Source organism: Balaenoptera ricei, chromosome 10 (assembly GCF_028023285.1).
Source record: "Balaenoptera ricei isolate mBalRic1 chromosome 10, mBalRic1.hap2, whole genome shotgun sequence".
NCBI classification, from domain to species: domain Eukaryota; kingdom Metazoa; phylum Chordata; class Mammalia; order Artiodactyla; family Balaenopteridae; genus Balaenoptera; species Balaenoptera ricei.
Window position 1 is genome coordinate 3732630 of NC_082648.1, and position 14175 is coordinate 3746804.

The 14175-nt window shown below is 49.3% G+C and overlaps 1 protein-coding gene across 4 annotated transcripts in view; it reads right to left on the bottom strand.

Moving 5' to 3' along the window:
• CRACR2A (calcium release activated channel regulator 2A) overlaps positions 1 to 10265 on the bottom strand; it is a 79787-nt gene extending 69522 nt beyond the window's left edge. For all 4 annotated transcript variants that reach the window (XM_059934412.1, XM_059934411.1, XM_059934413.1 and 1 more), the window contains exons 1-2: positions 10026 to 10265; positions 325 to 436 (exon numbers count right to left, since the gene is read on the bottom strand). In XM_059934412.1, coding sequence (XP_059790395.1) covers positions 325 to 436; positions 10026 to 10241 — 328 coding nt within the window. In that variant the 5' untranslated portion in view covers positions 10242 to 10265. The remainder of the gene's footprint in view (positions 1 to 324; positions 437 to 10025) is intronic.
• Positions 10266 to 14175: the final 3910 nt, after the last annotated feature.

Genomic DNA, 14175 nt, shown 5'->3' on the forward strand with positions numbered 1-14175 from the left:
CAGAAACGGACAGGCTGGAAATCCCATCTCAGCCCCCCCCACCCCTCTTAAACTGAGCTTTCTGCCAGAGCTTCTCTGCCCGTTCCTTGCCATTTTCCAGTAGGAGGGGACCTGGCGGTGACAGCGTGGTGGGCACTGAGGGGGCAGTGGTGTGAGCAGTGGAGACGGACACATGAAAAGAGACCAAATGACCCACGGCCTGGAAACTTCAGGAGGCAGGAGAGCTTGTGCTCCATGGACCCTCAGAGCTGGTGGGGCAGGGAAGCCCTTATACGGCTTTAGGCCAGCCCATACCCTGGGGCCCCAGCATCCACCAGAACTTACTAAATCCAGCGGTGAACTCCGCTGGGGTCAGAAAGCCGTTGCCGTCAGCATCCAGGCAATCAAACACATCCTCCAGGTCCTCCAGGCTGAGGGGCAGCTCCTTATGGAGACTCTGCAAACGATTCAGACCGCGCTGGTTAACCCTGCTCATCACGGACGGCTGCCCAGGGGCGCAGCGCCTTCCGCCCCCGCCCCCCGACAAAAGCCAGAAGCCGGGTTCTGAAGCTTCACCACCCTTCTCCTCCTCTCAATATTAGGACACCCACCATCTCTTGGTTGCCTACTCATGTGGTAGGCAACTTGCTGGATGATTTATAAGTAAATATGTGTATATTTATTACTATATTTATATATAATTTACTATATATATGTTTGCATTTAATTCTCATGACAATTCTTTGAAGTGGGCATAATTATCCCCCTTTTATAGATGAAGCATGATGTTAAATGACCTGTCCGTGCCAGTAAGTGACATGGCCAGGATCAAATCCAGGTCTGACTTCAAAGCTGGCACTGTTCACAGTTGTAAAGGACCAGAACTGCATGGGACTGAATCTTGTTTAGGATAATACCTGCACGACACGATGCGGTCAAGGTCAATGAGATAATGAATGTAAAGAATATTGCACAGTGCTTGGCACAGAGAAAGCGTTCAGTAAAAAGTATGAGGGAGGTACAGAAAGAAAGGGGGAAGCAGAAGGTCCCCACCAAGGCCACAGACCCACCAAGGTTACTCAGTGAGTGAATGGCACAGACAGGTTTCCCTCTGGTTTCACCTGCTCTGCCCAAGCCCCTCCCTCTGTCCCCCTGTTGTCATGCAGGTGTGGGTCACACTCTCAGAAGCCTTCCCTGATGGAGGCCACTCATGTCCCAGGGCTGCAGTTTCTGTGGACACACACTATGGTCCTTTAGCTCTGAAGGGAAGCCGGACAAGGCCACTGGGTGACACGCACCCATCATACCAGCCTGCCCCCCACTCCTGCTCCCTGCTGGCCCTCAACTACTTCCTGAAAAGACATGAACTGCCACTGGCTTAAGGTATGGAGAAGAGTATTTGTGTTGGATTTCCCTGTCGGTCCAGTGGTTAAGACTTTGCCTTCCAATGCAGGGGGTGCAGGTTCGATCCCTGGTTGGGAAGCTAAGATCCCACATGCCTCACGGCCAAAAAAACCAAAACATAAAACAGAAGCAATATTGTAACAAATTCAATAAAGATTTTTAAAAAGGTCCACATCAAAAAAAAAAAAAAAACTTAAAAAAAAAAAAAACAGAATTGTGTTGTAAAAGGGAGTTGGCCAAGATGGGGTGTGAGGTCACTGGACCTGAGTCCTGGGCTGCGCCGGACCACGCAGGGAGACAAGGGCAGACACTGATGGATGAGGAGCAAAGTGGCTGAGCTGCGGATGCTTCCCTCTGGCCTCCGCCTGATGCACCGGTGGCCCCAGGCCAACGTTAATTTGCATCTTTGAAGCAAGTACCCTCTTCTACCCTAATAATCAAAACCTTCCAGTGAAGACTCCCCAAGGGAGTTCATTACAGCCCAGCTGACCCTCCCCCATCCTCCCAGTTCCCCGAGGGATGACTGCACAAAATTGCCACTGTGCAAGTGACTGACGGCTGAAGACAAGAACCACGGGGCCACAGGAAGGAAGGTACACACCCATCTGAACAGTCAAAAAGAGCTGGCAGGTGTTGAAAGCCCGTAACGTAACTTGCGAGACACTCGGTTTGACCCTCAGGCACCCTTCTAGCTGATAAGCCATAACCATTAATTTGGCAGGTACTTGCATTAAGAGAGACGATGGGGCTTCCCTGGTGGCGCAGTGGTTGAGAATCTGCCTGCCAATGCAGGGGACACGGGTTCGAGCCCTGGTCTGGGAAGATCCCACATGCCGCAGAGCAACTAGGCCCGTGAGCCACAACTAGTGAGCCCGCGCGTCTGGAGCCTGTGCTCCGCAACAAGAGAGGCCGCGATAGTGAGAGGCCCGCGCACCGCGATGAAGAGAGGCCCCCCACTTGCCGCAACTAGAGAAAGCCCTCGCACAGAAACGAAGACCCAACACAGCCATAAATAAATAAATAAATAAATTAAATAAAATAAAATAAAAAAAGAGAGAGACGATGATGCATTACAACGTGGGGAGACAGGATGATGTGGGAGCCGTTTAGAATCACTGAATTACATAGGAATGAGGTTTTTAAAAAGGAAGGTGAGAGTTAGTGCAAGGATTCCAGATGTGCATCTGCTGAGCAAACAGCAGAATCTCTGGCTTATCCACAATCTATAAACCAGCGGTCTCAAAGCCAAAGGCAGAGAATGCAGGGCGAGGATGGAGCCAAGTTTGTAAGCAGGAAGTTCATTAGCTCCATTTGAAGCCAAAGGCATCACATTGGAGGTAGGGTGAAAACCCAAGATTCCAGTCCTTTCCTTGGGATAATCCTGCCCCCCTCCCTACCCTCCGCCTGAATGTGATCTCTAAAATGTGGTCTCTCACACTGTGCCGGACCCAGAAAGGGGCTGAAAGGAATTGCAGAGTCAGTGGGACCCTCAACTCGCCTCTTGCCCAAAACACCCACACGTGGACACCCTTGCTCTTGTTAGCATTACCCAGGAAGAGCTAGGTCACAGCCCGCCTCAGGCGCCATCCCTGAAGCCAGCAGCACTTCTGACCCCAAGTCCTTCCCATGCTCTAATCCTATTCCTTGTCTCTGTCTCAAACCGGCTTCCTGCTCTTGCTGTCACTGAAGCTGCGGAGGGCAATATGACATCCTCCAAGTCATACTCCCTCTTCACATCCCGGCAAAGTAGTACCGAGGTCTTCTCCAGCCTTCTCTGCAAACGGCACAAGCCTGATGCCTCAACCTCTCTTTATTGGCCCTACCTGAAAAATCCTTTAGTCTTAATAACCACAATTACCTCTTATTTATCTTTCTTCTCTGGGCCTGCAGAGCCACGTAAAACCAACTTATTCTGCTCTTGTCCCCTGGGTACCTAGTGCTGTCTACATTTTTAACTAAAGGAGCCAAGCCAGGTGGAGAGGGACGCGATGATTCATTCCACAGTGCTGACAACCCGCGAAGCTCTGAGATTTGCCTAAAGTCACAGTGGAGGCCAGGCTGGGATAAAGAAGCAATTTCCCCTTCAGGGCTTCCGCTGTCAGCTAAGGGTTCTCCGTGCATCCGTGCATCCTTAATTCCTTTCTCTCACTGCTATCCCACCCCTGCCACCAAAAGTCTGCCCGGCCAGCACCACCCGTGCCAGCCTTCCAGAATCCCGCTTCACGGGTGGATCCTGTCTCCCACTCCCACCTGGAAGAGCAGGTGAGGGGGGAGGGAGTCGGGGAGAAGGCAGGCTTGCCCTCCTCACTCTGCCCACGGCCCAACCAGCGGCTCTTTACGATTCCACACTCCCTCCGACCGTGGCCTCCCTCCACCGCCTTCCAGTTCACTCTAAGTTCCTGCTTCCTCTGAACCCTGAATTCCTGCATCACTTCCTCAGGAAGCCTCTGCAGCCCCCGGCTTAGACCAGCGATCCAGACCCGCCCCAAACACATTTCTTTCGTTCATAAGTCTCACCTCGCTTTGTACTTTACATACTGATGGATGCGATTAGTGGATGAATGTCTGCTCCTTCAGTGGCCTGGAAGCTCTGGGAAGAGGGACCCCGTTCATTTTTGTTCACTGTCATGGCCCCAGGATCTAGCCCAAGGCTGACAACCAGGCGGTATTTAGATACTTGTTGAACAAGTGAATCAACAAACGAGTGACTACGAGTGATAGCCGGTGGTCCTGAACTCCTGTCCACGGAGCACTGGCCTAGACCCCATCCACTCTAGGTCCTGACCAGTCCCCGTCCCCCACCCAGGGATGCTCGGCGAGGTCTTATAAACTGGGGCGTGGAACAGGAAACAGTCCTGCAGGAGCCATGCTGAGGGCGCAGGCTCCCAGAGCCAGGGGAAAACGCTGTCTCCCGCTACACCCCAGCCGGACCCTCTACCATCCTGGTCACCAGCCCGCAACATGCCTCGTGCAGCTTAAAGCCAAGGGTTGCACAGCTTCAAATGCATCTAAGAGAAATGCTCATTAAAAAGAAAACCAGGAGATCCACCTTTACAGCCAGATTAATCTCTCCCTCTTTCCAGGCTCCCAAAGCCTCCTGTTCAGACCCTTCTCCCAGCACCAACCACTCTCTTCCCTGTGGTAGAGCCCAGACGCACCAGACATCTTCAGGATGGGACTGTGAGGTCCAGAGGCGGGATCTACCTTGATTCCGCCTGGTGCCTTGATGTGCTTGGTTCAGGCTGACGGCCGGGTGCAGACGGGAGTCTCAACCTCTGCGCTGTTGACATCTCGGGATGAAGAATTCTTTGTTGGAGAGGGAGGTGGGGGAGGAGCTGCCCGTGCTTTACGGGACATTTAGCAGCATCTCCGGACACCGCTTAGTAGATGCCCGTGGCGTCTCCCTCTCCAGTCATTCCAATCAAGAATGTCCCTAGACGTTGCCAAATGTCCTCTAAGAAGCCAAAGTGCCCTCGCTCACATAGACTGGACACAAACAAGCGCAGCACCAGCTAGAGACGAATGGAAGGGACCCTCTCCAGCAGAAATGCCCCTTCTTGATCTCTCAGGCAGACAGATGACTTGCACTTGACCTCCCAGTACGACAGTGCAGCCGCTGCGGAAACAGCGTGGGATCCCTCAAAATATTAAAACTAGAATTGCCATATGATCCAGCAATCCCACTCTGGGGTATATACCCCAAAGAACTGAAAGCAGGGACTCAAAGAGCATTTGTACGTCCCTCTCCATAGCAACGTGATTCACACCCAAGGGTGTGAAGCAACCCAAGTGCCCATCGAAGGCCAAATGGATAAACAAAATGTGGTAAATAGATAAAATGGAATCTTATCCAGCCCTAAAAAGAGAGGAAATTCATGTGCCACCATGTGGAATCTTGAAGACATTTTGCTAAGTGAAATAAGGCAGTCACCAAAGGACGGATACTGTATGATTCTACTTATACGAGGTCCCCAGAGGAGCCATATCCATAGAGACAAAGTAGGATGGTGGTCCTGGGGGCTGGGGGAGGGGGATGGGGAGTTAGTGTTTAATGGGGACAGAGTTTCTATTTTGCAAAATAAGGAGAGTTCTGGTGAGGGTTACACAACAATGTGAATGTATTGAAAAGCACTGAAATATTCACTTAAAAATGGTTTCAGATGGGGAATTTTGTTACGTGTATTTTACCACAATTTAGAAACATCACAGAGTGGAGGACACTAGGAATTGTGTTAAGACTCGGGGTATAAGTCCCCCCACCCCCAGTGACACACACACACACAGTGAGCATTTATGGAGAGATTTCCAGGCCCCAGCTCGGGGCTAAGTGCTCTGCATGTACACACGCGCCTGATTCTCTTCTAACGCTGGGAGTTAGTTATAAATAATTCACAGATGAGGGGCTACAGCTTAGAGGGCTTAAGAGACTTACACAAATTCACATTGCTAGTAAGTGGCAGATTCAGGATGAAAACTCAGGGCAATGTACCACAAAATTCTTTAAGAGTCTCTTTGTTAACCTAAATCAGGAGTCAACTGGCATCCCCTGTAAAGGCCAGATCATGCATATTTGAGGCTTTGCGGGCCTTTGTCACAGCTTCCCAAGTCCGTGTTGTAACTTGGAATCCGCCGTGGATGGTATGAGACGGAAAGAGGCCGGCTGTGTTCCAATTACACGGCACTCACAGAAACAGCGAGCGAGCCAGGTTTGGCTGGCTGGCCAACTCCTGGATGGTTCTTTACAGTTTGGCTAATCCAGGAATTCCAGGCAGTGTTGCAGAGTGGGTACTTGGCATTGGTAATAACCATTACACTCCTCTAAGAAATCAGGGAAACAGGGTGTATGAGGCTGCTGGTCTCTTCAGAGATCTCCTGCCCGACCTGACCCCATCTCCCTCTCCCAACTGGAGGCGTCCCTTCACGCCCTCTTCAGCCTGGTCCTCCCGTGTCCCTCTGCCTCTCACTAGGGACCCTGCGGCTCACGACTCTGGTTCTCTAGGGGACCCCTTCCCTGCAAAGCAATCTTCACCCCACTTCTGCCTGCAATGATCTCCATGGGACACACAGAGGGGTTCATTGTGGAGGAGGGAGTGAGGTCTGGGGGGCCACGGCTGGAGCTGAAGACCCTCCAACCCCTGCCTAAACTCTGCGCTCACAGCTCAATATCATCCATCCAACGTCCCGTAGCAGGACCTGCTCCTGCGCAACCCGAGCTCAGGGCGGCTTGCATCCTGGCCTCGGCCCCGGGGACCTGCTCCTTTCCGTCTGTGGTCCTGCTCGGTCAGGGTGTCTGTTTGCCCACGGCTGCTGCCCTCCGATCACCTCTCGGATGCCTGGGTCTCCCCACCTCTCGGATGGCTGGGAGCCTGTCTCACCCCCTGCAGGTGGATTTCTTCCGTTACTCAGGAGAAAGAAGGATGGCCGCACCAGGGGACCAGCCCTGCCCCTCCCCCTCCCCCAAAGGGTGGCAACTGTGTGCGGTTTTGTGCCAGCTCCCCTCCCCCGCCGGCCCCTCCTGCCCAGGCGCCCCACCCCGACCCAGCCCCTCTCCGCCTTAACAGGCCTTTCCCGGCATCTGGATCTGGGTGTGCGTGCATGCTGTGAGCTCTTCTCCGGGTCCCGAGAGGCCGTGCTGGGAGCCGAGGGTGAGAAAGGGGGTGGTGACCAGGACCAAGGGGCCAGCCACCGGCCGCTGCGGTACGTGCGGGGGTGACAGCAGCAGGCAGATGTCCTCAGTCCTGCCAGGAGAACCAAGGGCGCGTGGGCCTCACAGGGAACCCAGGGGGGACAACAAGAGGGTGACTTTCTTCCCAAATCTCCTTCCAGCCCATCCTCCTCCAGACATGACCGTGAAAGCGGCAGGGAGGCGGCCCTTCGACGACGCGTTTTGTTCTCTCGTGATATCATTCTCTCAGCTTGAAGAGCTGAACTTTTCAAATGCTTCGCCGTGCACAGGCACGCAGAAAGTTCAGGAAACTGCAGCCGGCAGAGCTGAATGCCACGGACCCAGCAGACCAGCTGGTGGGATGGCCCGCCCTCCTCCCGCTGTCTGGACCAGGGATGAGGCCGGAGGGAACAAGGCTGCTTTGGTGTCTCTGGGATCTGATGCTTCTGACTTCATTCCGAGCCCAAAGCAAAGGATTTCTTGAACAATTGATACTTTACAGTTTAAACTCACCGTGCCTCTCCCAGCCTTCACTAGAGTGGGCTTCGGTGCAGGTTAATGGGGGTATATTCAGTGAGAGTGCTGAGTTGCACTGTGCATGTGACCCACGGTTGACCCTCAATAAAAGAGAATTCCCTTTTCTTTCTTTCTAGAAGGACAAGCACAAATGAAACATGCCATTAAAACCACTCTTACAAGCACCATGGCCACAGGCCTGTGAAGGACAACTATGAATTCCCAGGCTGGGGTTGTCGAGGTTTTCTCAAAACACACCTAGGCTGGACTTCTAGGTGGGGTGAGGCTTTGGGGATGAGTATCAGGGGCAGAAATTTACCAGGTGTTAATTGCTGAAAACTAGAGAGACCCAGGCTCGCCTGTGGGCTAAGGTACCACTGTTCCCAGGTCTTTCCCCTCAAATCCTGCAGCACCTACTGGACGGGGAAGAGTCTGGGAGAAGCCAGAATATTCCACCCCGTGGGGCTGGTGGGAGAAAGGCCTGCGGTGCTCCATCCAGGTCACAAGCCTCCAGGCCGCGAGGCTCACACAGCGAGTGGAGGTGGGACGGATACGAACGAGGGTCTGCATTTCATGGCCCAACTTCAGTGTACTCTGAAAAACCAGCCTTAAAAGAGAAAACCTGCCCATCGCGGGTCTTCTTCCCCTTCGTGCAGCTGTGTGTCCCTCCCCAAAATGCCCCTGACGTACGAGCGATGGGAGGGCGGTGTGGAGAGATGCTGTCAGAGGTCCAGTGCAGCCCGCGCTTCCTTTATTCTCGGGGTGAAATCATGACTGCAGCATGAGAGACTTAAGGAAGACACTGCGAAGGCACCAGACCAGGGGTGGGCAAACCACGCCCCGCCCTGTAAATGGGACCCAGTGCCTGTTTTTGTACAGCCAGAGAGCTAAGAATCGCTTTTACATTTTTAAATGGTTGAAAACAGTATCAAAAGAAGAATAATGTTTGGCGACACATGAAAATGACATACAATGTACATTTCAGTGTAGGTAAATAAAGTTGTTTGGCAACAGGCCACACTCTGCTGTTTCCACACTGCCTGTGGCTGCTAGCGCTGCTGTAACCGAGCAGGACCTTACGGGGCCTTCGCGGGACAGACCCTTCCCCGTACCCTCTGCTTTAGCTCCTCTCTGGAGGACCTAGATAATAGTATCTGATGCACATGTCCTGAGTTGTTTTACAGATGCTAAAACCACCACCGGGCTTCCCTGGTGGCGCAGTGGTTGAGAATCTGCTTGCCAATGCAGGGGACACGAGTTCGAGCCCTGGTCTGGGAAGATCCCACGTGCCGCGGAGCAACTAGGCCCGTGAGCCACAACTACTGAGCCTGCGTGTCTGGAGCCTGTGCTCCGCAATGAGAGGCCGCGATAGTGAGAAGCCCACGCACCGCGATGAAGAGTGGCCCCCGCTTGCCGCAACTGGAGAAAGCCCTCACACAGAAACGAAGACCCAACACAGTCATAAATAAATAAATAAAATTTTAAAAACCACCACCAAACGGAAGACATTAACTACTTGATGACCACGAGCACATAGCCCCTAGGCCTCCTGGAGCCTAAGGATTGATCATGTGAACCCCTGTGATACCGCCCGGGTACCACCACCAACCAGAGAACTGTGCACGAGCTGATCACATACCCTGGGACTCCCCTCTCTCACCTGGCCTTTAAAAATGATTTGCTGAAAACCATTGAGGAGTTCGGGTGTTTTTTTTTTTTTACTGTTGACCATTTTTGAAGTCTTTATTGAGTTTGTTACAATACCGCTTCTGCTTTATGTTTTGGTTTTTTGGCCCTGAGGCATGTGGGATCTTAGCTCCCCGACCAGGGATCAAACCTGCACCCCCTGCATTGGAAGGCTAAGTCTTAACCACTGAACCGCCAGGGAAGTCTGAAGGAGTTCAGGTGTTTTGAGCACTAGCTGGCCCGGACTCCTTGCTTGGCGCCTGCAATAAACGCTGCCCTTTCTTTCACCACAACCTGGGGTCAGTAGATCGGCTTTACTGTGCATGAGCGAACAGATCCAAGTTTGGTTCAGTAACACCGTGACAGAGCTGACTGAGAGTCATGGCACCTCTTGGGAGTGGCTTGGGCACAGCTCGGAGCTGTGTTGTAAAGTAACAAGTCAGTGCCTTTCCACCTTTGTTCCAGAAGGTTCTTCTCCGTGTCTCACTTAAGTTTCTTATACTGCTGCCACCATTTTCCACAATTCTGGGGAGTTACTGACTCAGAGAAAATAGCCCCCAATTCTGACACCAAGTGAAGGCCAGAAAAAGAATGAACCCAGGAGATCTAGCCCCCAGGAGAGTTTAGGCCGATGCCTCCTTCCAGGACAGAGTTGACGGCATCTTTTCTGTTAAAGACGTCACCTCCCGTGGGGCAGGCTCCAGCCCAAGAAAGGGAAACCCATGCATTCCAGGTGGCATTCCAGGTGGGCAGGTGCAACCCGGGACCCTCTTACCTGCATATCCCTCCTGGCGATGAAGCCCTTGCCCTCGGCATCACAGGTCTGGAAGAACTCCTGTGCCTTCCTCAGCATGGTCAGCTGTGCCGGTGCCAGCTCCTGGGTCCCCTCACACGGCAGGTCGTCCAGGGAGCCCAGGCAGGCCCTGCTCCCCTGGTGCCCCCAGCCAGGTCCCCGGGGTCTGGAGGCCACTCTCCTGTCGGGGGTGGCCATCCAGATCTGTCAATTTCTTCGAGTCTTTTCAGAACCTGAAGGTGGAAGACGAGAGAGAGGAGTGGGTGTGGTAGGAATGCAGGAAGGCTGGAAAAGGATGAGAGGGGATGGGAGGGAAGCAGAGGACCGCTCACCAGTGCCTGATTCTCTCTTCATCAGCACAAGCTCGGAACAAGGGGAAGTGTGCCCTGATCATTAACAGATCAGCCAGCCCATCAAAGAGAGCAGAGAAGAAGGGGGAAAGAAAAACAGACATTTCCAGCTTGAAAGGAGGTGGCCAGAGAATTTCTCCCGATCTAAATCAACGGCAAGAACACAGATGCTGATAGATCAGCTTCCATTTCTGGAGTGTTTACTTGGAGGCAGGCCCCACACCATGGTCTCTATATACATTTTGCCATTTCCTCGCCCTCTAATGGCGGGATTTCAGTCATGGTGACTGGCAGTGGAGGAAGGTCTTTGGGGTTGGGTTCCTCCTCTATAGCCCTCCAAATAGAGTGCATAGCAATCCACTACTACTGACCAGCTGTGTGAGCTTAAGAGAGCCCCAGAGCCACTCTGGGCTTGGGAATTAGTAAACCTGACCTCTCCGTTCTAGGTCTGACTTTCTCTGGCCCCCAGCTTCCCTGGCCCATGTCACAGGCGATGCATGGCATAAAAGAGGCAATCTCACAGTTCTAAAGAAGTCGGCTATGATCACTAGAAGAGAGGCACCACCTCTTATTTGATTTTAACCCCAGGCATCAGCCCAAAGATGGTATAAAGTAAGTGCTCATTGATTCTCTGTTGAATGAAGGAAGATCGCTCTTTCGTAAATTCTTTGCAGGGATGCCTGAAAGCATTTTATTTCGGTCAGGAAGCTCTTTATATGGGATTTTCATCTCATAAAGAGCAAGTCCAGACTTCTGTTTCCAGAAAAGATGGAATAACAGGGACTGGATTTACCCTCCCAGTTGAAATAACCCAAAATCCAGATGAGATGTATATATACATATATATATATATATATATTTTTTTTTTTTTTTTTTTAAATGGTTTTCCAGACACTGGATATCAGGCAATGAAGGATAGTGAACAGCAGGGCTGGGACGAGGGTGAGCGGAGGGAGGCCCCTAAAGTATCAGATTAAGAGGCGTGTTGAGTCTCAGGTCCTAACCCTGTACTCCCACTCTTGAGAGTGTCTTCTTAAGGTGCAAGAAGAGGATTCCACTCTCGAAGCTGTGTATCTGAGAGTGACCAGCTTTTTAAATTTTGCTCCCAAAGGGCCCACACTTGCCTCCCTCTAGTCTAAGCCTTGTTCCTGAGAGATGGGAAACAAATGAAATATGCCCCATTATTGCGTAAAGAGTTTTCAGTTCATGGCACAGGAAGGGGAAACCCAGGTGGCGCCTGACAGACACCCTAAATAGAGGAAACCCAACTATATGCTGCCTAAAAGAAATGTTCTTTAACATAAAGACACAAATAGGGGACTTCCCTGGTGGCGCAGTGGTTAGGAATCCGCTTGCCTATGCAGGGGAAACGGGTTCGAGCCCTGGTCTGGGAAGATCCCACATGCTGTGGAGCAACTAAGCCCGTGCACCACAACTATTGAGCCTGCACTCTAGAGCCCGCGAGCCGCAACTACTGAAGCCCGTGCACCTAGAGCCCGTGCTCTGCAACAAGAGAAGCCACCACAATGAGAAGCCCGCGCACCACAACAAAGAGCAGCCCCCGCTCGCTGCAACTAGAGAAAGCCCACGCACAGCAACAAAGACCCAACGCAGCCAAAAGTAAATAAATAAATAAATAAATTTATATTAAAAAAAAAAAAAGACACAAATAGGTTAAAAGTAAGAGACTGAAAAAATATATAGCATGTTAACACTAGTCAAGGGAAAGCTGCATATTAATATCAGGCAAAGTGGATTCCATAGAACAAAGAATATTAATGGAGATAAAGTCATTTCATAATGATAAAGAGGGCAATTCATCAATAGGATAAAACAATCTAAACACATATACACCTAACAACAGGTGCAAAAAGCAAATGCATAAAACAAAAACTGATAGAACTTCAAGGAGAACTAGACAAATCCACAATCACATTCAGATTTCATTATCCCTCTATCAATAATTAATAAAACAAGAAGACAGAAATCAGTAAGGATACAGAAGACTTGAACAAAACTGTCAACTATTTTGACCTACTTGACATTTATAGAACAATCCACCCAACAAAACCTGAACACACTTTCAAGTGCACATGGAACATTTACCAAGACAGTCCATATTCCGGTCCACAAAACAAGTTTCAATAAATTTAAAAGGATTCAGTCATACAAAGTATGTACTCTGACCACAATGGAATTATGTTAGAACCAATAACAGAAAGACCTCTGGAAAATCTCCAAATGTGGAAACTATGTAACATACTTCTAGAAACCCATGGCTCAAAGGAGAAATAAAAATGGAATTTAAGAATAATCTGAACTAAATGAAAAAGAAGTACAATATTTCAAATTTTGTAGGATATTGCTAAAGCAGTACTGAGGAAAAAATTTATAGCCCTAAACACATATATTAGAAAGGAAGAAAGGTCTCAAGCCAATGGCCTCATCTTCTACCTCTAGAAACTAGAAAAAGAAGAGTAAATTAAACCCAAAGTAAGGAGAAGAAATAATAACAATCAGAACAGAAATCAATAAAATAGAAAACCATAGAGAAAAACAATGGAGAAAATCAACAAAACTAAAAGCTAGGCCTTTAAGAAGATCAATAAAGAGAGAAGATACGTATTATAGTATAAGGAATTTAAGATGACATCATTATAAATTCTACAGACATTAAAAGGATAATAAGGGAATATTATGAACTACTTTATGCCAATAAATTTGACAATTTAGATGAGATGGACAAATTCCTTGAAATATCACACTAAATATCAAAGCTCACCCAAGAAGAAATAGATAGCCCGAACAACACTATACCTATTTTAAAAATTTTAAAAGAAAATCAACAACTCGGTTGTTTTTAAATGGACAGACATTTGAACAGGTGCTTCACCAAATAAGATATGTGGATATCAAATAACCACATGAAAATGTTCATCATTATTAGTCATAAGGGAAATGAAATTTAAAACCAAAATGAAATGCCAATACACACTTGTTAGAATGTCTGAAATGAAAAAGATTGACCAAGTCTCGGCAAGGATGTGGGGTGACAGGATGGAACACTCATATGTCGCTGGTGGAAATGTACACAAACATACAATCCCTTCGGAAAACACTTTGTGGTCTCTTACAAAAGTCAAACAAACTTCTACCATCTGATCCAGCCATGACACGCCTCAGTATTACTTACCCAAGAGAATAAAAGCATACGTCCATACAAAGACTTGTCCATGAAGGTTCACAGAAGCTTTATTTGTAGTAGACAAAAACAGCCCAAATGTTCATCAGCAGGTGAACTGGTAAGGTTGTGGTATAAACACACAAAGGGATGCTACTCAGCTTTGAAAGGAAGGGGCTGTTGATCCAAGCCACAAACTGTATGAATCTCAAAATAATCATGTGAGTGAAAGAAGCTGGACAAAAAGAGTGCATCCTATTTGATTCTACTTATTTCAAATTATAAAAAATGAAGACTCACCTGTAGTGACAGGAAAGAGATAAGGGAGGGTGGGGGAGGGTGAAAAGGAGGGATGACAAATGGGCAAGAGCAAACTTCTGGGGGTGTGGATATGTTCGAAATCTTAATTGTGGTGATGGTTTCATGGAGATACACATATACATACAGACAGACACACATACGCAAACGTACATCCATGTAGATACAAATATATATCAAAACATCAAATTATACATTTTAAATATGTGTGGTTTATTGTATGTCAACAGTTGACTAGATCTACTTTTTAAAAAAAAGAATAGGTCAGCCAGACCCTTCTTAT